Source organism: Melozone crissalis, unplaced genomic scaffold (assembly GCF_028551555.1).
Source record: "Melozone crissalis strain CALT ecotype California unplaced genomic scaffold, PUWL_Pcris_2 ptg000019l_1, whole genome shotgun sequence".
In the NCBI taxonomy this organism is placed as follows: domain Eukaryota; kingdom Metazoa; phylum Chordata; class Aves; order Passeriformes; family Passerellidae; genus Melozone; species Melozone crissalis.
The window spans coordinates 17,826,606-17,853,078 of NW_026535797.1; the positions used below are offsets into that span (position 1 = coordinate 17,826,606).

General features: G+C 37.1%; 1 protein-coding gene across 4 annotated transcripts in view; it reads left to right on the top strand.

Moving 5' to 3' along the window:
- The first annotated feature begins 884 nt into the window (after positions 1–884).
- Positions 885–26,473, top strand: part of ERCC6 (ERCC excision repair 6, chromatin remodeling factor) — a 43,398-nt gene continuing 17,809 nt past the window's right edge. The window contains exons 1-8 of one of the 4 annotated variants that reach the window (XM_054277157.1): positions 885–967; positions 1,748–2,178; positions 4,578–4,698; positions 6,654–6,762; positions 8,393–9,110; positions 15,616–15,741; positions 19,485–19,643; positions 23,524–23,659. In XM_054277157.1, coding sequence (XP_054133132.1) covers positions 1,751–2,178; positions 4,578–4,698; positions 6,654–6,762; positions 8,393–9,110; positions 15,616–15,741; positions 19,485–19,643; positions 23,524–23,659 — 1,797 coding nt within the window. In that variant the 5' untranslated portion in view covers positions 885–967; positions 1,748–1,750. Of the gene's footprint in view, positions 968–1,145; positions 1,220–1,681; positions 2,179–4,577; positions 4,699–6,653; positions 6,763–8,392; positions 9,111–15,615; positions 15,742–19,484; positions 19,644–23,523; positions 23,660–26,473 lie in introns of those variants that run through there. The other 3 variants (XM_054277156.1, XM_054277155.1, XM_054277158.1) reach the window with 3 other exon arrangements.

A 26,473-nucleotide genomic window follows, 5' to 3' on the forward strand; every position in this document is an offset into this window, starting at 1 on the left:
TCTGGAAAACTGAGCCTACTCCTCCAAGCCATAGTTTAGTTTTGACAGCAGCTTGACATTGCTGTGTCCTTAAATGTCCTGGTTGCTGCCTTTCTCAGCCTGCTGAAAGACTTTGCACTTCACATTTTAACATTGCCATGTTCTACTTAGAACATGGCAATGAAGATTTTAAAGTTTCCCCATTGTAGTCACCAAATACTACAGGATATTTGCAGTACCAGTGTATTTCAGAGCAAAGGAAACAAAAGAGTTTATCAATGTAGCACTGCTTTATTTGCATGATGACCTTTCAGGTCCAGGTCTTAAAGGTATTAGAAAACCCATTCTGTGTTTTCATGAGACTCACAGACATTACAAGCCAGTAATAAACGGAAAAGAAGGAACGTCAAGGACCTGAAACTGTAGTTCAGAATAAAGCCGAAAAAAAACCAGCAACATGTTTGGGAAGTATTTATTAACACATATGTGTTCTGCTACACATTTATCCTCTCACAGTTGGACCACGGCTGCCAGCAGGAAACTCAGTTCGGCTGCCCGAAGGAGGGGGAGCTGGATGCGGGAATTTCAGGACGCTGAATGGGGAGGCAGAAGAAGGGGTAAACAGGCAGAGGAAGCGGCGGGACCTGCGGGACAGAGTTCAGTTCTGCTCCCGTCACCAGCTCAGCTCCGGGAGGCCCTGGCGGGACCGGGACCGGGACCGGCCCGGCCCGCTCCGCTGTCCCCGCGCTGTCCCCGCCGCTGCGGAAGTGACGCGTGGCGCGGCGCGGTGCCGCCCAGGCGCAGGCGCGGTGCCGGAACCGGAGCCGTGCCGGTGGAGCAGTGCGGCCCAGCCCGGCCCGGCGGTGCCGCTCCCGGTGCCGCTCCCGCTGCGCTGCGGGGCGCGGCTCGGGCACAGCCCGGCGGTAGCCGAAGCCCCGCGCCTGCCCGTCCCAGCCGCGCTTTGTCCAGCGCTCGCTCGCACACAGAGGTGGGTGAAGCACCCGATCTGCCCCAGCCCCGCTTGGTGCAGGCGGGGCAAAGCCCCGGGGCTCCGCGGGCCGGGCGTGGTGCGGTACCTGCTGCGGTACCTGCTGCGGTACCTGCTGTCCCTGAATCCGGGACCAAGCCCCGTGCGGGCGTGTTCCCCGCGGGTGGGAGGAAACCGTGAGGTGGGACTGAGATCCATGGGCTGCCGTGCTAGGAGAGGATGCTGAACCATAACAACTCCAGGCTTGCCTTAGTAAGTCAGTCCAGCATTGCTTTATGCTCCACTTTAAAGTTTGAAATGTCAAAGTGAAGCTTACGGCCTACTACACTCGCTGGTGCTTTCAATGGCAAGCCTTAACCTGTTTCTGAAAGTTGTATTTTTGGGGTTTGGGTATATTAAGTTGTATATGTTTTGTTATGCCACAGTGTTCTGGAGCATGACCGGTTACACACAAGACTGAGTTCACTGTCTGAAGTAGTAATTTTTACACATTGTCTTATTTGTCCTCATATCAGTGTCTCCCAGGAGGGTTAAATGTAGTTGTCTCTGAGAGGTTTTGGTCACTTTTGATTGTGAAAGTTGGTGTGGAGATGCCTCTGCAGGGAGGACTGATAGAGAAGTAGACTACCAGGTGTTTTGAAACAAGAATTTATTATAAACTTGGTTTTATTGGTGTTTATTGGTTTGCTTACTTTTTTGGGGGCCACAGTCTTCATGAAGAGCTTTTTATATGTTTGTGTTCTTATGATAATGTCCTTCTTCTTTGTTGCCTTTGAGCAGAGGATGCCAACACACAAGAGTGACCCGCCAGACAGTGTCCAAGAGCCAGAGTCTGCCACTACTTCAAGCAATGATTGCCTGCACAATGATGAGGACTTGGGAGCTGAGCAGGAAAATGGCATTTGTGACAACAGTGTGGGTAACACCGCAGTTCCCCACTCTGACTGCCAGGCTTCCACTTCCATGTCTGTTCCTTTGGAGGTGCCCAGAAGAGGACATCCCCTTTTACAGATCAACAGGCAGCAGATTCAGTCTGTCTCATGTAGTGCACATGCTGCTGAGCTCAAAGATTTAGGAGTTGATGTCTATGACCAGGATGTGTTGGAGCAAGGAGTTCTTCAGCAAGTAGATAATGCAATTAATGAAGCAACTAAAGCAGCAAAAATAGCTAATGCATCAAAAGAATATGAGTCAGTACTGGAGGATTTGAGGTAAATTGTGTTTTTTATTACTGTTTTTTTCTGCTACTGACAATCTAATGGGACTTGGTGTCTCCTGTTTTTAAAATCATAAAGAGGAAAAGATGTTTTGAAAGTGCTTGATCACACATACTCTTTGGAGTCACCTTTTAAAAATGAAGAAAGTATGTTTCACATTAGACAGTGCTTCATTGCTCTTATTTGACTAATCTACTCATGCATCAAAGCAGCAGGGTAGAGTGCAACTCCTTTTTCTGCTTTGTCTCCTGCCTCACCAAGATGCTTCTGTTTTCTGGGCAGTGGAGAGTGGCATTATACTCTGTTATTCAAAGTTACAGTGAGAAAAAGTGTCACTTCCTCAATTCTGTATGTTTTGTGGGGTCATCTGCTTTGAGTTATGTTCCTTCTGGAACTTGGATGACTCCATCTCATGAATGTCCTACAACCAAAACAACATTATCACAAGTGTTTGTAAGGAGTGCTTAATGATACCTTAAAGGAATCAAATGCTTAAAAAACATTGATACTATTGATAGTAGAAGACTTTGAGGAATAGGACCCAATAATCTTTCAAATTTTGATCTCCCTTTCTGTTTCCTATCTCAATTGTAGAGTTACTGTGTGAACTATTGCAGGTGAATTACTCTACCTGTGAATGCTTCACTGTATTGCATTAATGGTAATTTTTTAGTGCTCAAGAGTGCTATAAATCAAAATTATATGCACTTCATTACTTTTCCAGCTTGGGTGTGGAGATGTGAAGTTAAATAACTTTGCAGCACTGAATTCTAATTTCAAGTGTTGTGGAGCAGAAGAACATAATGAGTAAGGTGTTACTGAGAGTAAGAATGGAGCAGCATAATCATTACAATTAAAGTATGTGGTTATTGAAAGTGCTGCACAGCACTGTTAATTAGTTTATATTTTCCCATTTTTCTTTCAGAAGCATCCTATGATTTTTCTTATCCCTCTATTTTCCCCTTTCCCTCCAAGTCGTAAAACAAGATTTACATGAGGGAATGCAAATGGTTTATGCAGATTTGCAGAATCTTGTCTGCATAAAATGTAATGTGAGAATCTGAAAGTTGAATTTTGATAAAATTAACAGGTGTAGCTGACTTTGAGCAGAGGGACTAAGCTGACAGGAGTAAAAGATAATATAATTGCATACAGTCCTGTAGTACAGTGAATGCATGACTAGAGAAAAAATCAGGCAAGAAGTGTTTTTTGAGTAGTTGGCACAGAGTTCATGGTAGAAAGTGCTTTATTCTATAATATACGCACAAATTTAAGCAGAAAAATGAGAATAAAATATTTGAAGTTAAATCCTGTGTCAATTACCAAGTCCTGTTAATAAAAGTTTCATGGAAGAAGAGAGTGTCAAGAGACTCCAGTGTCAGGGAAGCAAGAGCCAAAATTAGGAGATGTGCAGGAGGATGGTGTACTGCAAGCAGCACAACTGGAGAGTGAGAAAGGGGATGGTTCAAAAATGTTAAAGAGAATGGAGAAGTTAGGATGGCAGTAATTGCTGGTAGAATATATCTCCTAGGAAGGCAGAATGTAGGCAACAGTGGCAGAATTCAGATTAGAGCTGGAAGTAAACGTGGCCCAAAAATTTCCTCCCTGGCAGCGGAGGAGACTTCCTTACTGCTTTCCTTTGCATACAGGGGGAATAATGGCTGCTTTGCAGGTCTTGTCATCAGTTGTCTTTGACTTTTTTCATCATGCCTTGAGATTCTCATTTGTGTATCCCTACGAAGTTTTCTGATATATGAATTAACAAACCTAGGTTTCTTGCTTTTGATGGTGGGACACTTCCTTCTTCCTTGCAAATGAATTCAGCAGCAGAAACATTAGGCTGTAGCATGTAGTTCTACTTGAATTTCATATTTTATATGGAAACATGAAAAATGAGAGTGTGTGGGTAGGAGAAGTTTAATGTTGATGTGCTCTCAATTCTTTGAACTAGTCTGTCTCATGAAATTGCATTTTTGTCTTGTAATCTGCTTTTTGCATGAAAGGTAAAAAATACAGGTTTCCTTATATAATGGCATCAAACCGTTAAAACCATTTCAATTTTTGGGTTGTTTTGTTTACCTTGAATAATGAAAATAACCACTCTTGCTTGTCGTCATCACACTTGTAACTTTTGGGTACTAAATACTACAGTGATTGTCAGTTCACATTTTACCATTATCAAAATTTAGTTTAAAAATATTTTATGATGTACAACTTTAAGTGTTAGTCTTCCAGTGTTGTTTAAATATATTATGCTTATTCAGAACCTTGCCTTTAGACCTTTTTAAATCTTATGTTAAATCTCCTGGAATATTTAAATTGTCAGAATCGAGAGTGTGCTTTTTTTCTTTCTAGAATTAACCAAGTCATTGCAATCTTATTATTTTTTTCAGATCATGTACAACATCTCTGAGACATATAAATAAAATTATTGAGGAACTTTCACCTCAAGCTGCTGACAACAAAAATGTTAACAGAAAACTAGATTCTGTAAAACGGCAAAAATATAACAAGGTAATTGGATTACAGTAATTTCCTGTTAGCAATACTGAGATTGTACTTTGTCTTAAGGTTTGGCTTTTGTTATATAATTCTTAATTATATAGTTCAGAGTCAGTCTGGAATTGCTGTTCCTTTCCTTTGAGATGATTTCATACTAATTTAAAGAATTTAAAGTGCTGATTTTTTTTTTAATCTGAGTTTTGGAACAAGATATGAAACTGAAGTTCTGGTCTTCCAGTTCAGAAGATTGATTTGCATTAAATTAATTAAAACCCTCATAGTAATATTTGAAGAATTGACCAAGCCTTGTTAGGGTATGATTCAGTAGTTTAACTAAATCTCAGGTCTCGTGGTTGTTCCTTCCCTGTGTTCTTTTCCTTAACCCTCTTTCATTATCTGTATGTTGTCAGTACACACAGTTTCTCTCTGTGAGCCCCTTTAACTCATTGCTTTGGCAGAAACTGCTGCAGCTTTTTTCTGGCAGAGCAGAGAGGGAGTTGTAAAGCAATCCAGCTGGCATCAGGGTAATGTAGGCAATAGACCTTTACAGATGTGAATAGGAAACTGATTTGAAAAAAGAGAAACTTCTACTACTCAGGAGTGCAGCACCTTGATCAGCTCATTGTCTGCTGGAAGTTCACCCTAATACTTTCTCTAATGATAAACCTGACTCTGACAATTCTGTCCTTTGCCCTCAGAAGGCCAGTCTCAGGTCATTTGCCACTGACTCACTCACTTGCAATTTTTTAACCTTGATAATTTCAGAAACCTGGATAATACAGTGCTTATAATTTTGCCAATTAAGAAAGTGATGAGCCAGTACACATCAGTGGCAAAGGACTAGAAAAAAGCAGCTGGAAATAGTAGGAAGAAATGCATTAAACCAGACTTACCATTAAAGAATGATCACTATTCTGCATGTTTTGATACTGCTTGAAGAGATTTGCACACTTGTTAGTTGCAGGGGAAATTCAGACCTCCTTGCAAGTTTGTTTTTAACCATCTTTGAAGTGAAACAAAAAATCTTTTCAAAATCCTAAGCCATAAAAGTGGTCCTAATAACCTGAATTTTGCAATGGATTTGATTTTTACTGAGGTGTGTGCCTTTCTAGGTGAGGAAATACTTCCAAAGCATGGAGTTACAAATGTGAAGGTTACATTGTCTGTATCTTTGTTTTACTGGTTGGGATGTTTTGTTTCACAAAGGAAAGTTAGGAATATCAAAGAGCCATGCCATCACAACTAGACACACTGCTGAGGATATTACAATCAGAAAAAAAGGTGTAACAGAGGAATTATTATCTAATAATGATTTTCATAGCTGTAATAAACTATATTCCTTACACAATCTGTAACATTGATCTTTTGAAGTCATTTCACTTTTTATTTTTTGCTGTTAAATTAACCGTGACCACTCCTGAACTAATAATATACAAACACCTATCAGGATGTTGGACTGATTTACAATTTCAGTTCCTTTGTAAAAAAAAAATTCCAAAACTTCTGAGATGATGAATAAATCTTAGTAAATCTTACAGCTCTTATTTGTGGCTTGGTAGTTGTGAACTCAGCCTTGCAATCATGAGCAAATCTCTTGGTGTTGTCTGCATCTCAGCAGCCTGCTTTGATGGGCTTTCTTCACTAGAATCAACGCATAAGATGACCTTAAGAAATGTACATAAAAGTGCAGTGTGCACATGAATTCTGTGTGTGTAAACAGCCTGATCTTACTATACACATATGGTAAGATAATCATACACCCAAAATTGTGTCTCCTGTGGGTTGGAGCCCTGTGGTATTTTGGTGATGCTTTTTTTGCACTTTTTTTCTCACGTGTGATACTGTAAATATTTGAATATGAGATTCTGCTCGAAACAACTGCAAATATATTGATTTAGGTGTTGTTTAAAAGGTTAGCAAATTTATAAAGCAGACTAAAAATTAAATTACTTGATTCTTGTTGAAAGGAGCAACAGCTGAAGAAGATAAAAGCAAAACAAAAACGTCTTCAAGCAATACTTGGTTTAACAGACTTTGCTGATGAAGCAAATGAGATTGAATATGAGGAAGATGAAGGTATGTGTAGGAAAAGGCTGAAAGTTCTGTTCTACTTTGTAATGCCTTTTTTCTGTTTGAAGCTATTTTGTAAGATTTTTGTAAGGAAATAAATTTCGGTGGTTGGCACTCAAAGAGAGTTAAGAACACTTATTCTGTACACCTGCAGATTTGCAAATCTTGGCATATTCATGTGGGAAGTTTTAAAAAATGGATGTTAATCTGTGTTCAGCTGTGTAGGGATGGCTGAGGCACATTAGAGTATTGGGCTTAATAAATTGGAAATCCTAACATTTTTTTTCACAGCTAATTTGATAAAGATGACTAACATCATGATTGAATTACATTTTATATGCTGAATGCTATCAATCAGCATTAACAAAATTGGTTTTTCTTTCTGTTGGGAAGTATCACTAGAAATGGAAGAGGGAAGTGCTCTTCTTCTCAGGCTGCAGTGTGATTTTTAAAATTAAAAGTAAGTTTTCTTCCAGAATATATGTTGCCTCAGTGTTTTGCTAGGTGTTCTTTCTCTCTGCTCTCTGCAAGCTAAGCTTGGCCACAGTAAATAACCTGCAGTATTCTGCAGGGCAAGTTTGGGTTCCATTTGTGTCTGCGCATCACCTGTGGGTTATATTATTATTTGCAGAGGTGAAAAAACTTTTTGTGCTGTTTGACCCTTGCACATGTGGCTGGAGTAGATTCCCACCTTGTACAGCTCATGCCTCTCTCCTGATTCAACAACACTTAAAGGAGTCAAAGCCTCAGTTAACTTTTCTCAGTAGAAAAGTATATTAAATCCTATTTTCTTTGGAGAGCTCATACAGCAAAACTCAGGAACCCAATGTGTTGAAATGTAACTAAGAAGTGAGTGGAGCCCAACAGAAGAAATGGAGCAGCTCCAGTAGGAAGGGGTGGAGATGGAGGGGTTTTCATGCCTGGCACACTGTCGTTACTCATTAAACATGATAGATACAGTGCTTTAAAATGGGACATTTAAAGCTGTGCTGGCAATCCTCATAGACTTATTTTGAAATTCTGGGTCCTAGTAATAGATTTCAGGGCAGAATTCCCCTTCAGCTTCCTGAATTTAAGGGCTTTTCCTTCTCTTTGGTTTCAAACAGCAGTTACAGTTTGTGTATAATAAGTGCCCCTAAAAGTGCTCTTTTATGGCAGAGTGCTATGCAGCCAATCTGACTTTAAAAGCCATGATCTTCATATTAGTACTGTAGGCTGGGAAGACAGGTTTTGGGTTTTTTGGTTTCGTTTTATTGTTTGTTGTTTTCTTGTTGGGTTTTTTTGAAGCATATGGTAGGACAATCTGTGTTTTGTGAGATTTTTGTCTGTTGTGGTGTGATAATCGAAGTGTCAAATTTCAAGCTTTTGAGTAAGACTGAAAAATCAATAATAAAATTGAAATGCTGCAGATGGGAACACAGTGGTTTCTTGTTCTGAACATGATGACATATTGACAGTTGACAACATAGGTGGTACATTAGAGTTCATTTGGAGTTGTAATTTTATGGTAGTTCTTGCTGCTGTGTGTTATTTCAGAAATATTTGCATTTTGATAGTACGTGTAACACCCTTGTTCTGTGTTTTAGCTACACAGAAGGTGTTAAAGGCATTCTGTATATTCTGACTTTTGTTGCAGAACCTGGTCCATCATCCCTTGGCAGTATGCTCATGCCTGCTCAGGAAACGGAGTGGGCAGAGCTCATCCGAACTGGTCAGATGACTCCATTTGGAACTAAAATACCTCAGAAGCCAGAGAGGAAGGCACGACAGTTAAGGCTAAATGAAACATCTGATTTTGAGAAGTACTTAGCAGACCAGGCTAAATTGTCATCTGAAAGGAAGAAGTTATCCCGTCACAAGGGAGCAAAGAAGAAAGCACAAGCCAAAAATGTTCAGTGTGTGGCTCCAGCAGCTGCCACAAAGGAGAAAAGTGGTAAAGCCCTCTCAAAAACAGATAAGCGTTTAAAAAAACACTTGAGAGAGCTTCAGAAGCATGCCCTTCATATTCATTCCAAGGCCAGGATTCCAAAGGAACAGAAATATCTTGAGGCCAAGAAGTGCAGGCATGACCAAGAGAATGATAGTGGGGAGTCTGAGTACGTACCTGATGAGGAGCTCTTTGATCCAGAAGCAGCAGAAGAGGAAGAAGAGCAGGCATCTTCTCTTGCTGAGAATGATTCTGATTATGAACTTAAGAGTTTATCAAGAAAAAGGGTAAAGAAGAGTTTTAAAGAAGCTGAAAATGATGCTGATTATGTTCCAAGCTCTGAGGAAGAGGAGCATACACCAGGGAAGCACAAAGTGAGACGATGGAGAGATGATGGAGATGTGGACTATTATAAACAGAGACTAAGGTTAGTCCTAGACATTTTTATTAATAATAATAAATTAGTATGTTGAACATGCAAAGGACAATAGCTATAATAGAGTGCTAGGGAGTGTGTTGAAGTAAGGGAAATGAGGTAGTCAGAAAGATCATAGATAGCCTTCCAGAAGGATGCAAACATGGAGCTTAATTAAAACAACTTTGCTGTTGAACTTTTGTTGTTGTTATAGGTCCTTATTTGTGGATCACCTGTGCTAATCTGTGATTTATGAAATATGTATAACCTATGTGTGGGTGATCACAGGCGTGTTGTCTCTTTTCTAGTATAAGGGTTGAGTTTCATATAATAAACTTTAGCTTGTTGATGGCATGTGTACTTTTAATTAGGTACCTTTACTGAACATCCTTCAGGTAGTTACACAGTCCTCTAGAAAATCATGGAACTTGAAAACAGCTTCTTTAGAGTGAGAGGAAGAAGAACATGTATTAGGATAGTCAGTGAAGAGTGGTTGATGTAGTGAGAAAGCCTAGCATAGGAACTTGATTAATGCTTGGGAAGCTCAAATTTTACATTTCTGTGGAAATATAAAATCTTATGGATTTAAATGGTGCTGTGTCAGAGAATATCAAGAAGTAGACGTATAAGCACCATCTCCCCTGTAGTAAGAGCCTGGGTTGCTGTGGAGGTAGAGATATCTTCTGGTAGCAGAAATGCTCTCAGTTGGAGAAAATCTCATGTAGGAAGAGCCCAACTTCACTTTTACATCCTAGGTTACAAAGGCAGATTAGGAACTGATAGTAATGCAATAGGTTTGCAAACCCAGGATGTTGCTTTTCAAAAGTAAGGCATAGTTTACTGCTCTTGAATAGAAATTCTGGCAAGAGGCTAATCTGAACAATGTCCAAAGGGTCAAAAAATTATATTTTCTATGGGATGCATTAACAAATGTAATTGTTCTTAATCAGTAAAATATTTACTGGTTTATTGAATAAAACTGTATTCTTCACATTTAAAGTAGACCAATATTAAATCATTTTTAATTCAGTGTTTTCATCAAGAGTAATTTATTTTGATTGAAAGTTTTAATATGACTCACAGTTTAAATTCATTCAAAAACGTTTTTTAATAACGTTAAGATTGTGACAATTTATCCTTAGCAAAGTCATATCATAGACTACATTTCTTTTGGTTACTGAACTTACAATAAAAGCCTAAATGAATTTTAGAAATATCAATAACTGTAATTGCTACCAAAACACTACATCTCTTAAAAATTTCATAGCTACAGTTATTGTGGCTGTTAAGCTGCAGCTGTCCACATTGATGTTTTTATGCTGACACCCCCAGGTAATCTTCATTATGGGAAATGCCATGAGAAAATAAAATGTAGTGAATTAAGAAACATATTAAGAATGCTATAGAAATGTTGTCATTTGCTTACATTTATATCTTGTTTCATGTCAGTTTTACTTTTGAATGCAAATGAATGGGTGAGATTATGGTATATTTTACCCGTGAGAGAGGCAGAGGAAAGTCCTTCAGGATTACTTTATTCTTCTGAACATCTCGTCTTGTGCTTGGCAATGAATTCAGTCCTACACTCTTAGAGACTGAAAATGAGTTTCCTTAACATTAAAACTTTTCAGAGATGGGACTTCAAGAGATTTTTCTGTGTCAAGGGGAAACTACATTGATGTTGTTAAAGCAGGATAATTAGCTAACTGCATGACTGCAGAGCATCTCTAGAACAAGAGATTGTTGTCAGAATAGGAGCTGCTGTCTGTAGGAAATGTCGGGCAGGACAGCAGCCTGTTCTTCTAAAGACTGCTTCCAGAGATTGGCCTAGCCACTCAAAGCAAGGTGTGAGCAATGGAACATGAAAAAGTAAAATTTAGCTATGCAAAGTCAGCTGAGGCTATCAGGAATTTCAGGGTTTTTCCCTTGTGTGGATCTTGCCTTTCAGTAGTTAATGTTACTGGAGCCATGTTTCTGTGTAGATATGCAGACGAACAAAATCTCTTCTGAAAGGTCTATACCTAAGGTGAATTCATAGCTTGCTAGAATAGTGGACAGTATCAGAGAGCATCCGGTTTGTGGAAAGTAAGGTAAATAGGATACTGTCATGCACCTGTAGGTAATTCAGATATTCACTGAAAATTAGTGTATTGTTGTTCCCAGCTATCCATACTGGCCATTACCAGCTGAACCCAGAGGCTTAGGTAGTCAGTCTCTGGGATGGTACTGGAATATCTCAGAGAGTTGATCTCCATCAACAGGTATATTGAGAGATCAAAACCTGTTCCCTCCTGCCCAGAGGAATGCTCAGATGTCGTGGTTTAACCCCAGCCAGCAGCCTGGCCCCACACAGCCACTCACTCACTCACTCCCCCACCAGGGCAGTCAGTTTATTTGAAGACTATGGAAAGAATGAAAATGAACCTGTTTTTTAACTTCTTTTACCAAGAAGTACAAAACAATAGTAACCTTGAATGCCTATTAAATGTGTAGGAAATAAAACTTTTTTGGTTTTTTTCTCAACAAAAAAACTGCTACTTTTTTGTTATTCTTGAGCTTTGCAGATATGGAAACCACAAAGTATCAAGATTTTGTTTATATTACTTAAAGTTTTCCTTTACATGTATTAAAATTCCAAACATAAGTATAAAGTATTTTTTCCTGCTTATATGTAGTTAATGCATTACATTATTGACATCAGGACAGTGTCAGGATAAGGTAAGAGCTTGGAGTCATAATAAACCTTAGCAGTCTGAAGTACATTCTTCCCAGTTGCCAGTATGTATCTGCCTGCTGCTTTAAGGAAGGAATTACAAGTCATATTATGGGAGATCAGTACTGTATCTGTGCTTTCTTGTGTATTCTGTGTAGTTTGTTAAGTACAGTTGTTTGACTTCTATCGCTGTCAAGTGCACACAGGCAAGGCTGGGAAGCTGCTTCTTTTCTTGTCTCTCAAGTGATATCCAGGCAGTTGAGTAGCAGGAAGTTTTGGTTGTCAGTACACAAAGCAGTTGATTCATAAAGAAAAAAATTGTGTTAAATTAAATTGGTTTTCATAGATCAGTTTTCATGTGCTAGCTTTCTTTGATGTATCTGAGTTATTGAATCTCTCTGTGTTTCAAAGTTCTAAGTTAAGAAAGGATTAAATATTACCTTTGCTGAAAGATACTTTCTTAAAGCATTCTTACTGCTCTTTAAAGTGACAAAGCCAGGACACAAATGAAGATATATTTTCTCTCACTCACTGAGTACACCTTTCATTCTAAACTCAAGTGTGTAATTGTCTACATCAGTCTTAATTTACTTATGGAGGCTTGTGGTACTAAGAGCATGTATTTCATCTGTTAGGACATACCAATTAAATCCACCCATACAGACCATAAAAAGTTAGATCAAAAAAGCAATACTGAATGCCTCAATTTAGCAAATTAGAATAATCTGTAAGGGGTTCTTAGCTGTATAAAATATAAAACATATTGTGCTTCACAAATGCAAACTATATTAAATACTCAGCTTGGTTCCTGACTGCATTTAAAAAAAAAAACCAAAAAACTTAAATTGTGCTCATTACTGTTTTGGGTGCAGAATTTCTTTCTAGGGTATTGCAATAAGTGTGAAATGGGCTTAGTATCTGAATACATTCCTATATTAAGAAGAAATTTAATTGTATGATATATGGTTTTCATACTTCACTTTCAGGGATAAAATTACATTTATGTCAGTGACAATGGACAATATAAGATAGATTTCTTAAAGGTCATGCTTCTGTTTTAAAGAGACCTTGGTAATACAGTAAAACCTGTATTTTCTGATAGTTTAGGCGTACTAATGATGTTGAACTGATGTTTGTAAGGAATATATTGACCAAATGAGCAGTAAGTTACTGTGTATTTAAGTCAAAGATGATGACCACTATTTCTCACTCCAAAGTCTGACTTCCAGGGAAAGATAAAAGACCAGATTTTCCAATAGACTGACCTGGTCCTGGAAATAGTGTTTGTCCTCCCATGGCTTCAGCCATTTGGATATATACACTTTTCTTTATAAAATAATGACATTTCAGAGTAGAATATCTTAATGGTGTGTGTTAAATTAAGTTCACAGCCTTTCAGAAACTGAATAGTTTCTTCAAACTTTGGAAGTTGTTTGTGATAACAAGTTGCTGTTATTTCTGAAACTGGTAATTGATGGCTAAAAACTTCTAGATATTTGGAAGAGATGTAATACTTCAGTGAAGTAACAGAGCATGTAAAAAGGAAATTTTTTCAGGAAAATTAAATACAGAGTTTGTTAGTTCAAATTCTATATATTTTCCATGTATAATTTTAGGAGAAATCTCAATGTCGGTCACACTCCTTGAAGAAAATGTACTAGCTATATGGAGGTGAAGTGCCTAAATTGCTGGACAGCTTCGAGTTAACCTTGTAGTTTCCTCTTGGTTATTTCTGCATCACTTTTCCCAGTGCACACTAGAGGGCAATCTGCTCCTTCCCAAGGGAGGCTGCTGCTCCTGTGCTGGCTGGTGGTGATTCGTGTTGGAGTACAAAATTAATGGCAAATTCTTGTACAAATTATTGCCCTGCTTGGGTTTAGTATGGACTGTTTACCTACATGTCTCTTGATAAGCTGTGTAATCTGTAGTTGTTTTGATTTTAGTATGGTAAGTAGGAATTTCCTTCCTTGGTTTGAGTCCTGTCATAACCCAGTCAGATGAAACAATCAAGTTGTGGCATGTCTCAGTTCCAGTAGTGATGCAGTCTGAAGCAGTGACTATCAGCATGTGCCGATTTGAATTTCTTTTTCTGGAACTCAAAATTAAGACCCCCTGTGCCTGATAGCATAACATTGTAGTACTGAAAGAAGCATAAATGCATTCTTATGCTATGGCTCTAGAAGGTATCATATCAGCCTGCTAGACTGCAGACCATGAGTGTAATTTTGTGATTTAGCAGACTGCTACTCTAAGATAGAGATTTCCATTCCTGTTAGGATAGGTTTATAAAAGAGGAAAACACTGACACTTTATGTGTTTTTACTAAGTTTTTTTTTACAACTTAGCTGGATTCATGATTTCATGTAATGAAATAAGAAGAATCCTGTATAAACATTAGCAAATCATCAGTTTTAAACAGCAAACTGTTGGCTGTTTTTGTTCATCTAGTTTTTTTCCCTGGATATGCTCTTTTTTTCCCCCATCCATTACTTTTGCTTCTGAAGACATCTTGACTTCAAAGATCAAAATATGCTTCAGTGAAACTGGCTCTCTAAACATGAGCAGCATTGTGTTGTCTTAGTTTTTCAGTGCTTTCATTCTTGTGTGTATTTGGAGATGATGGTGTTTATTTTGAGTTAATAGAACAATACCAAGTTTGTGACTAGTTCCATAAAGACAGAACTGAAGTATTTTCTCAAAAGGTACTGCTGAAAATCCATGTAGAAACCTCACACAATCAGCTTTCTTTCATGAGAAGGAGTGTATGATTGTATTGCTTGGATATGAAGTGTTGAACTTCTTCCCTGCTCTCTTGTTCCTAACACAGGGGTTCTTGAATTTTCCAGATATGCAGAAACCATTAAGTGGAAGTTTGCTTTTGCGCTGCATTCAGAACAGTAGTTTATGAATGTTTTTAATCTGTGGTGTGCCTTGTCAGTTTCTGTAGGGTTTTTGTCAGTTTACCCACCACATTCAGTGTGCCTGGAGAGAATTCCAGGAGAGAATTCCAGCAATTGCCAAATTGTCAGTGAAGTGCTGTTGGTTGAGTAGTACACAGCCAGCTAGAGTACACTTTACCTTTAGAGGCAGATGGGTTTGGGTCACTGAAGCACAAGTTCATCATTTTGTTGCAATGTCGAAGATCCTTTGGTACTTTCTCAGCAGTGGGGGAATGATGGGACAGGAGGGTAATTCTCTGAGCTGCCTGGAGTCCAAATAAGTTGAGACTGCAAACCACAAATCACACTGTAATTCCAGAACCTCATAAAACTCATTCTCTTAATAATAACTGCGTTACAGATTTAGAGCATGTCACCCTGAAGATGGTGATGTGTCCAACTGAGTCTTCTGTGTAAGATTATTCAGTGCTTCACTTTTCTCTACAGGAAGGAAGTTAAATTTAAGTGTTTGATTAAATTAATAAAATAGCTTTGGAACACCTAAACTTTATCAATACTTTGGTGGAGATGGGGGTTTAAGGGGAGTGAGATTTAGGAGTTTAAAGTTGCCAGACTTTTTGGTGCTATAAGCTGTTGATACGTTATATTAGCGATTTTGTCTATAGAAAATTAGAAAATTATAACTAGCTATAAAACGTATACATTTTATAATACACTTTATTATATCAGACATTTCAAGCATTTACTTGCATAATTCTCTCCTCCAAAGCATTGCTATTTTAAATCATGACATCAGAGCATGTGGGATTTTTTTTGGTTTTTTACTTGATCAAAATTCAGTGTAATTTTCATGCAGAATCTTTTCCATGCTATAATTGAATGTTGATTTCTTGTATTACTCCAGGAAGTGGCAAAAAGAACGTTTGAAGGATAAAGAACATCAAACAACTGAGGAACTTTCTGAAGAAAGTGACGTTGAATTTGAAGAGGGTTTCAAAGTACCAGGATTTCTCTTCAAAAAGCTTTTTAAGTATGTATTATGTACTTTATTTCAGTATGATGCCACTCTATGCTGTTAATAATATTAGTAGAAGTAGTCACAGTGAGTTCCAGATAACCTTTGCTGTAACTTGTACTTTAGTGAATGATGCCTCAACTTTGCTTCGTTTCAGTAGGATTCTTTCTTTTTTAAAAGATTTCAGGATCAAACTTCAAAGAAATAAACTTATTGTGAGCACAAAATGTAATTATGTGAAGATAACTGGCTGATGTGAATATTGTAAATGTGTATTAGCTAAACTATGAATTGAGAAGCTCTCCTTGTCTATTTGTATAAATGAATTCTTTTATTGATATAGGCTTGTTCCTAATTCATGTGTGGAGTGGTAGAATAATTTTCCTTTGAAACGTAAGATGATGGTAAGATGTGATAAAAGAAAACAAGAAACAGGTGTTTCTCTGATTGAGTGGAGTGAAATTTTCTGCCACTAGAAAATATGGAGAACTTTTTCTTTAAGTAACTACTGAAAGTCTTTTCAAAGTAACTGTTGGTAATTCATATTATAAAATAATCTTGAACATTTTGCCAGGTTAAATTTTAAAATATAGAGAGTAAATTCTTAATTCCTCTGGTAGATGGAAAACACTCTACAACTCATTCTTTAGTTATTTAATGCTTAATTACAGATTTCAAGATAAGTGTTTTCTGTTTCAGTTTTTTAAAACATAGTGCCCCATGATGCTTTCCAGTTCGTCTCAAAAAAAAAAAAAACCAACACAACTACAAGTTAGCAGCTAACCAGTTAATTTTATCCATAATCTCTCCCTTAAATTTCATGCATAATGGGCTTGAATTCAGTTTTGTTGGCAACATTTCACACAGCAGGAAAATCTTCTCGTCTCTTGAAAGCAAAGTCTGTTGAAATGTTACTGTGGTAGAAAGCCCTGGTTTATAATGGGTGTGTGTGGTAACCCTTCCAAGAGAACCACTTAGTCTTGACCTCAAAGAAATTATTACTGTTGTCCTGTAGTCCTCAGAAGGAAAGCACTAGCTCAGAAATGGGATTGAATTAATGCCTTGGTTGCTGGGACCATCCAGAGCCAATATGTGGTCTCCAGTTGTTTATGCGAAGGTACTGCACAAATATTCATCTTGAGGACGGATGTGTGGTCTGAGCAACCCGAAGGGAAATGAAATAGAGCAGTCACTAAAAATTAATCTTGAAGATGCAAGCCTCACTAATGAAGGGTATCCCTGCAACCATGAGTCAGTTGGCAAAACTTCTTAAGTGGTTAGAAAGATCAATTGCGATGAATGATTTGTCTGACTTGTAACTTAAATGCTGAAATCTCCAGTGTAGGAAAGCCCATGGTCAATAGGCATTAAACTGTGGAGTTCTGAGCAAGTTTAGTACAAAACAAGGGAGGATATTGGCCCAAGGACATGTATAGCATGTACTTAAAGTGATCTTCCTGCATAGTTAAATTCCAAAGAAATTAGCACATGCTGGAAATAGGAGACCCTCAGGTTTGTTTTTTGGAAAGCCTGTTAAAGTGGACAGTCTGTTTCTTCCATGCACACTTGTCTGCTTTGCTAAATATTGATCAGGAATAGCATGGATGCTGCTGTGGAATAGCATGGATGCTGCTGTGGAACAAAACTCGGCAGACCTGCAAACATTGCCTTTTTCCATCTGCATAAGCCTGCAAGAATGCTCTCTCTATGAAAAAGAAAACAGCCTTCATCACTGTTTGCTTCCAGTGTGTGATTTCCGTGATAAATCTGGAACACAATTTTGTCTCTGCAGCAATGCAGCTGAACTCTGGTGTCTGCTGTGGTGAATTTTGATGCATCACAGCATGATTGCTTGTGTGCAATGCAATACAATGTAACTATTTTGGAGGGTCAGCAGCACTTTTATTTACTTCCAGAATATTTTTGGAATTTAAAAAAAAAAAAAAACAAACTAAAAACCTTATAAAAATTGGTGCAATAAAAGTGTAAGGTTGAAAAGAATTCATTATCTTTCCATAAAACCACAAAAATGGAGTTTCATTAACTTTTGAATAGTTACATTGCATGTTTATATGATCATACAAAAACAACACCTGCATCTTTCATGTTTTTATATAACCATGCAGTAGAATTTTTCACAAGCTCAATTATCTACTGTGAAACTTTCTCAGGAGAAGGAAGGAGAGGGAGAAATATGTTTATAATTTAATCTAATTTTAAAGCTCTTGTATTATTTTTTAGTATTACATACAGTTTGTAGTAGGAAGTTATTGAATGGTTGTCTTCTGAAGAGACATGCTGAACATTTGTCTGGGGGAGCACCTTCTGACTGGAATTAGGGTTATTTTCAATTCTTTAATGTTTTTCAAAAGATATGTTCATAAAATGTAGTAATAATAGCATCTTAATCCAATTACAGCTAATCCTGCAAGCCATTTCATAGTTGTTTTATAGATTGCTGCATTTTAAGGTGAATTAATTTCTAATAAAAGGGTTTCTTAAGGGCTTCGTGGCATAATGCTTTTGAGACACCAGCAGATAGTGTGATGTCTGAACCATTAGATGTGTTCTTTGATCATCTTTTTTTAACTACTCAAGCCATTTGTTTGTCTCCATTTAGCATTCTCTAAATCCATACCAAACTCATCACAAATTGATTTTTAATAGTACTTTGTAGACACTAGTGTCATTAGCTGTCAGTAGTCCTAAATATTATTTGTTCAAGGATGGAAACAGGATTTTGAAATGCACACAAGAAATCACCTAAAATGAATGACCCCTATTTAAAAAGTGTTTTGTTCTTTGCTGTGCTCTGCACTCCAGAAATTCATGCTGTCAAGAAAATTATCAGTAACCTTTTTTTCCTGTAAGTTACAAGGCACTGAGGTGCTGAAACATGTTTGATTTTTTCTAAGTGATTTAAAGGTATGCTTTTTCATTTATTTCTTTTCTTTTCAATTTAACCCCCACACATGATATGTTATTCCTTCTGGTTTCACTATTTTGTGTTATTATAAAAAGGTATGTCCTAGAGTGATTATCAGCCCAGCATCTTATCTTCCCCTTTTTAGCTTGCTGTCATAAATCTTGGTTTTTAGTCCACTTCTTTTAAATGGAATGTATTTTACATCATTGCTTGTACTATTTCCAGTGAAGGGACTGGGAGTAGAAACTGCCCTGATGCTCTCACATAATGCTCTGCTGTATCCCCTGCACTGCAATAGTTTCTATTGCTTAGTCTTGGTTTTTTTCTTCATTGAAAGAGACTAAATATTATTAAATAAATTTATGCTTAAAAAAGTATGATTTGGCAGATGTGATCTGTTTTTGTAGTAGAGTATGAAGTCTGTACCCCTTACAAGTCCACTTTTTCCTTCAGTTCAAGGAGTATGTTCCAAATAATATTATTTACTAGACCCCTGCATCTTGTCTTTTGTGAAAAGATAATGCTTTATAAGAGTAACTTTCAAAGTTGCTTTTAGCACTTAAAATATATATGAAATAAAATACCCTCTAATTACAATGACTGTCAGTTTAATTAGAAATGTTTTAGTGTTGCATAAAGAACAAAAGTCACATGTAATGTCTGAGTGCATCAAAAATGTATGACCTAGTAAATACAGCACTCATGTAAAACACACATCCAGCATGTTACAGTAACTGGTATGAGAACCTTGCCAAATGATTAATTCATGAGTACTTTCTGTTATGATCTGTATTATCAAACATTTGCCATCTCTTCTTTTTCCTTGTTTTAGGTACCAGCAGACAGGTGTTAGGTGGCTTTGGGAATTGCACTGCCAGCAGGCAGGAGGAATTCTGGGAGATGAGATGGGATTGGGCAAGACCATTCAGATAATTGCCTTCTTGGCAGGTCTGAGCTACAGCAATATGAGGACTCGTGGTTCAAATTACAGGCAAGTGCTTCTCTGCAGACTGTCAGTCTGTGGAGCTCAATTAATATTTCATCAGATGTATTACTGGTGGAGGAGGGTCCTGTGAATTATTAATGACATTTCAATTACAATATTCCTTTAATTCTTTTAGTGGGGGACATCAAAGGAAAAATTTTACGAGACAATGGAGCTGTAGGGCAGGAAAAATTAAACATGTAACACTTTTAATGAATTCCAGGCATTGATGCTTCATTTTGCAGATGAGCCACGCTAGATATTTTGGGTCAATACAGTGTCTAAGGTTACCTTCCACAAATGGATTGTTTACAAACTCAATTACATTAATATCAATAGTTTACACAATATGGAATTTTAAATTAGATGTAATACCTTTAGTTCCATTTATTAAATTTTACATTAAAATATTTGTTCTGGCAAGCCACCAGGTAAATGTTTTACAGGAAGTAACAAGCTGATTTGCAATGAAAGTTAGAGTTTCTGATGGGCAGGGAATTATCCATGCCAAAAATTAGTAGCAAGAGTAAAACCAGTAACTTATGCAGAGGAATTTCAATCTGCTTATTTTTTTTGTTGTTGCTGCTTTTCAAGACTTATGCTAGTGTGAACCTTTCTTACAAGGTATTTTATGGTTTTTTGTTACTGAACAATGCTTTGAAATTGCTCCTTCATAGGTGGCATTACTGGCAAGATACTTGTTTGCATCCTTAGATTTGCAAAAGCACTCATGAATAGTACTTGAGTTTTCTACTTCTGTTGGCCTGTTTACCTGATGTAAATAGCTGCATGAAATTTAGCAACTATCATAGTACTGTACGAAGCAAATAATTACCTTTACGTAGAGGTATGTTTAAATTATGTTTAACTTGTACACAAATTGTAAAATAATGCTTTAAAGAGAAAATATTCCTGTTTTCTGTCTGGTTTCTTTCTACTATAGTCTTAATATAAAAATAAACTCCATAGATCCTTCATTCAGGCCAGCTGATTTACTTTAATATGGCTGCCTGGTTAAGGATGCTATTATACAGATTATTTTATATTCCCTACCCCACTTGGGAGACCACTGAGTTGATGGAAATCCTTCAGGGACATCTCTTGACACTGTTAAATAGCACAAAACTACAATAAAAGTTTGAAAGGGCCAAAATCGATTTGCCCATCTAAGTTGCAGTGCTCTTTCTGCATGTAAGATAATGTGTTGAGTTTCATGTTTTGTCTGGTGCATGTCACGGCATCATGACAGTAATTCTGTGGGAGGAAACAAGGTTTAATATATTAGTGAAGCTTGCTCTGATTTTGTGTGTGTGATGCTGTAAGGCAGACAGTCAAAACAACTTCATCTTTAATAGTCAAGTGTTTTCCTGCCCTGGGCTGAGAAGGCAGTAATATTGGTTACCAGTTGTACTAGTTAACTTGTTTCTACTTGGAAGAGTGTAGTCTGATAGGCAGGAGACTTCCTGGGCAGCCTCTCTGCAGGGCCAGCACTAAGAGGGGCAAAGCTGTGTGCTCAGCACTGCCAGTGTCTTCCAGCCTAGCTTGGGTTTCCTTACCTTGGTGTGTAACAAAAACCTTTTGCTACACACTTGCCTTCATTTATTTGAAACATCAGATGGGAAACTGACAGAAAGTTTATACACTGATTATTTACCCATCTGTGCTCTTCTGGATACTGAGACATAAACATAAACAGCTCAGTCTCTACTTTGAGTGGCAGAGATTAATTTCCATGGTGCTTAGGTAAATAAAAATCCATTGCCCCAGAAAAAGTGTGTTGCTCTTGCTGCCCTGTTTTCTTATTTTCACTAGGGTTTAGTTATTGTTTCAGCTTGAAAACATGATTTGCCAGTCCTTGGAAACATTTGGTTATAATAAAATATTTTTGAGTGTTTAAAGATTATAAATATAGCATGAATACAGTTTGCTTTTTCTTGGTAGTATGTTGCAGGAATTTGAACTTATGTGCAATTCCAATTGCATCCAATTAAATAACAACAAATAAAGGATTGTTGTTATTTGGGCTGAATTTGGGCTTTATAAACCAGAAGAAAGAGATTTGGATATATTGACCAAATAAGACATTGACCATAAGCTATTAGTACAATGCAGCTGTGAAAAAGGGACAGAATACAATATGGCAATATATTTGGAGTAAGAACAGGGCGGTATTATCATCTTGGTACAAGGCACTAGTAAGACTTTGGTTTTGAATGTTTTAAGTGTCACCTTTATTCAAGGAAAACAAATATAAATTGGATAGGCAGCAGAGCAGTTCTTGCAGTGTTGCAGTGATTAGGAGAATGAAGGATGCCTCCCAAGTGTAGCTAGCAGAAGTATATGATTTATTTTGTTTTGTGGAACAGCTCAGACTGGAAGAAGCTAGAGGACTCTTTTATATAAATAAATAAAAGCTCTCAGGAGAATAATAAAATGTTGGCTAGTGGAGAGTGGGTAAAGTCAGACTAGACACAGAAGAGTTTTCACACAGCCAAGCAGAGAGGGAGTGGAGTTTCTGAAAATTGATCCAAGGAGGTGTGAACTCTTTGTGTAAACTGAGGGGGGAAAAAAATCTGGATAAACGTTACATGTGAGCTTGTGTGAAAACAGACCAGAGGAATAAACAGATGTATTTTGTTACTACCCATGAAGAGTAAGAAACTAGTATGTTCTGAGAAAGTTGGCTTTTTTGCTGTGGGTATTTTTAAGAGCAGTAGCAGTGATTATTTGGATTCATAGCATAGTTGAAGTTATTTTTCATGTCTCCAAGTTGTTTCTTGCCTTTGGATTGCAGGGAGCTTTTAATTAGATCATGTAAGGTTATGTTATATTTGTTCATATTAAGCAATGTCCGGGTTGTTGTTCTGCATATGTATAAGCTTTTGATAAAGAATATTATTTCTTCATGGTAGCAGTTTCTGAAGATATTAAGGGGTTTAGGTTTTTTTAAGCAGGGTGTTGCTGTTGTCTGAGAAATCCTTTATTGCTGTCAGTGTGTGATCTTGAATGTATATTGTGATCTTTACATTGTTTATTTAGTGTCACTTGGATAGTACATAGACACAGATCAATGTATGATAACTGAAGTATTGCCTTTGTTTGCAGAGTCATTTTTTTCCATTTTTTAAAGAGCAAATATATTTGAAAAATAACTGCTAGTAACCACTACTTAATATATTTCTTACAGGATTGTTGGTATTTATTTGTGGCAGTTATTTGGCTGGTGTGCAAGGGATTTTTCCCTTCTTAACCTTAAGAGCAGCTCTTTCATATACAGAAAGACTTTGTTTCAGACCTCTTTAGTAATTCTCAGTAATAAAATTACGAATAAGAAACTTATGAGACAGTTTGAGCCAAGCTCAGATCTTAACATCCATGGATGATATAGTTTGCCACTTTAGAGTCCTTGTCTTATCAATAAACTGTGGTGATGAGAGTGCAGTATATTACCAACATGAAGCAGAACACCTGTGTGTAAGTTCATTTGTGAGACTCTAGCTACACATTCTGTATAATAGAAGTAATAAAATAATTGCTTGTTAATGATTTCTTTTCACTTATGGAAACAGCAGTCACTAAAACCTGATTTGTAATATCACAGGAGGAAGTTCCCTTATGTCTTATTGTTTGGAGCTGTTCTATTCCTGTTTAGCTTGATAGATGCATCCATTAACTGTTCAATGAGTGGATTCTTTTTGCAGTACCCTCTTCATCTTCCTTTAAAAAACAGACTTCCAGGAAAGCAAATTGCCAATTAATTTCTATAGCTCTCATATTCCACTTAAACAGTAAAGTATGTCATTTTAATGTGTGTATTTTAATGAGCCACTTAATGCAAATTATTTATTTCACATCAAGGGTTTTTTCCTTGAATACTCTGTTTTAGGTACCAGGGATTGGGTCCAACAGTGATTGTCTGTCCAGCTACTGTGTTGCATCAGTGGGTAAAAGAATTCCACACTTGGTGGCCTCCATTTAGAGTTGCTGTGCTCCATGAAACTGGTTCTTATACAAAGAGTAAGGTAATGATTGACGTTCATTTTGTAATTCTTGAGATTTTTTTTTTTTTGTCGCTAGCAAAAAACAAAATCCCTTGTTGCTTAATTGCTTAAAGCTTCTGTGTAGGGAAAGGGCTTCTTGTGCCCTTTCTCTGAATGCATTAAAAGAACAAAAAGTTCATTGTCTTGTATAGATTTCATAGTAAACTGGACTAAAAGAGGGTTGAAATGGAATACATGTTTATTATGATGAAAACTTGTATTGCCTGAATAAACTAAACATAGTAACAGGTTTCTTGCTTGAGTTTTCCTTGTGCTGTAGTCCATGCTAGGAGTTTGACTAGACTGTTTGTACACCAGATAAATGCTTGTAGCACTTGTGAATTCTCTTCTTGCACTTCTTTACATCACTATCTCATTGATCTGATATCTAATGTGTTTTGTATGCATGGATAATTTCTCTTCAGTTGGTTGCTGTCAGTTGGTATCACTCAGTCTCATTTTCTTTAATGACAGAGTAACTTTGTTAGTTTACATTGTTTCAAGCATTGCCCTTTCTGTCTTTCAGTTTTCTTTGACAGTCTCTTCATATGCATTGTTCTTAGTCTGTAGCTTAAGTTGGAAAGCCTGACTTTGTCTGAAACTTTGGTACCTTGCAGGAACAAAACAAGGAAAACTTAGATTTTTATTTTCCCCATCATATTTCAAATGTTTAAATGAGTTTTCAGGATTCAGCAAAGCATTTTTAAATTTCTCTTTAAATATTTATTGAATTTCTTGTAATAACATTAAGATTATGTGGTGCTTAATTGCACTTGATTAAACGTATTCTGAAGTAATTGATGCAGTTACAGTACCTAGCAAAAAAAGGAGTAGCACACTCTAATGTGCTGACAGCTTCCTGTTGTTCAATTAACTTGGTGTGTTTTCAAGCCCTAAAAGTCTGTTGACCTCAATAACACAGTCACATGTCTTCCTAAATTAAATCATGTGTGCTTATTTTGGGCTGTTTCTTAATTAATGGACTTGACAGACTGACTCAAATTTTTCCATCTGCAGGAATAGTAAAGTTTTCAAGATTTCACCTTCCCACTGTCATCCTTCAAATATATATTCAACAACTTAAAATTGAAGATGTAAGCACTTTTGAGCAGATTTAGAGAACTCAACCTAATGCCTCATCTTCTAAGAATGTAACAGTGCTTTAAACAGGTGTCACTGATAAGGTCTTAACCACATGCACGTTTTTCTCCTAGATGCCTCTTAATCAGAGAAGAGCAAGCTAAAGTAAGGAAAAAACCAACTTTCCTGTTTTACTTCCCCTATACCTGCAGTAAAAGTTTGCTACTAATAAATTGGCATAAGTAACACTAGTACACTGAAAATATATCACATAAAATACAGGACAGGTGATTTACACCTGCCTCAGATTTCTTTTAAAAATACATTATGAATACTTTAGTTTTGATCTTACAGCAATTCCCTCTGCTGATAATCTGTGGCATTGCAGAAGACCACTTTTGCATATCTTAACTTTGTAATGTTCATCCAGGGACCATTCTGCCTTTGGCATAAGACATAAAAGAATAAGTTAAGTTAAATAAATATTAAAAGAGTGGTTAAACTGCATAAGTTCTTTGAGATTAATTTTACTTAGCCAAAAGCCAACTCCATGTTCACCTGTAATCTCAGTGTGGCACAGGCTTGTTTGGAATTAACAGGCAATTCCAGGATTCACCTGTTCTATTTGTGTATCCTAGTTTATCCTAAAGTAAATGAGAAGAGTTTCATGTTAGCTCCAGGAGAGGACTGGGGAACTGAACTTTGTTATCAGCTTTGGAGTCAGAAAGGTCATTTCAGCCTCTGAGAGGGCTACAATTTTCTGAACCAGTGGAGGAACATTTTTGTCCTCTGGACTTAATGGATATCAGGCAGTGAAGATCTTAATGGATTTTGAGGACTACCTTATCCTGTAGTGGTTGGCCAGCAGGTTGTGGTAAAGCCCAGTATTGCAGCTTGTTCTCTACAAGTCTGTGAAAGAGGCATAGGTGATTTCTAAGGACAAAGATTAATTGTAAAACTATTGGATGAGAATTTTGGAGAAAAAGGGTTAAGCAATGACAGATATCCCATTAGGCAGGACAGTGTTTCATAGCAGAAACACACAACAGCTGAAGTTTTGTTTGATAAAATTTAAGTTGATGTTTTAGGTGAGATGGATGGATGTAAATTTTCCCATAACATCGTCAGGAATCCTGAAATCTTCTCAAATACTAAATCTTTCAATATTGGTGGAATAATATGGTTTTATGAATTTCTGGTGTACCTTCTAAGATGCACAAGCATTGATGCAAGAGCCCGTCTCCCAGCTCTTCAGAGGTGCCCACAGAAGTATTTCACTTGACAGTGAAGAGTAGGGAAGACATCTGTTCTGATTGTTTCATCACAAATTGATTCTAGGCAGTACTTCTCACAGCTGTTCAGTTAGTGACACTTCTTTAGTGTTACAAATGAACTTTGAGCAATGTGGTAAGTGAAAGGCTCTCTGATTTTTACTTTTTTACCAATCTGTTCTGGTTTTCTTTGCAAGCAGTTATAGGATCTTCACAATAATAGTGTGAAACCTGAATTGTGAGTACCAGATTGGCTGCAAATCTTGTCAGCCTGTTTCAGCTCAGTCATTGAGAAATCTCACTGCTATATTATTTGTGGAGTTTTTAGCATATGCAAAGCTTCAAAAGAGACACTCATTCTTTTTCTAAAATAACAATGGTAGAAAATTTTGACAGTAAAGGAGGGAAGTATAAATTTCCCGTTTCACCCCTTGGACTATGACTA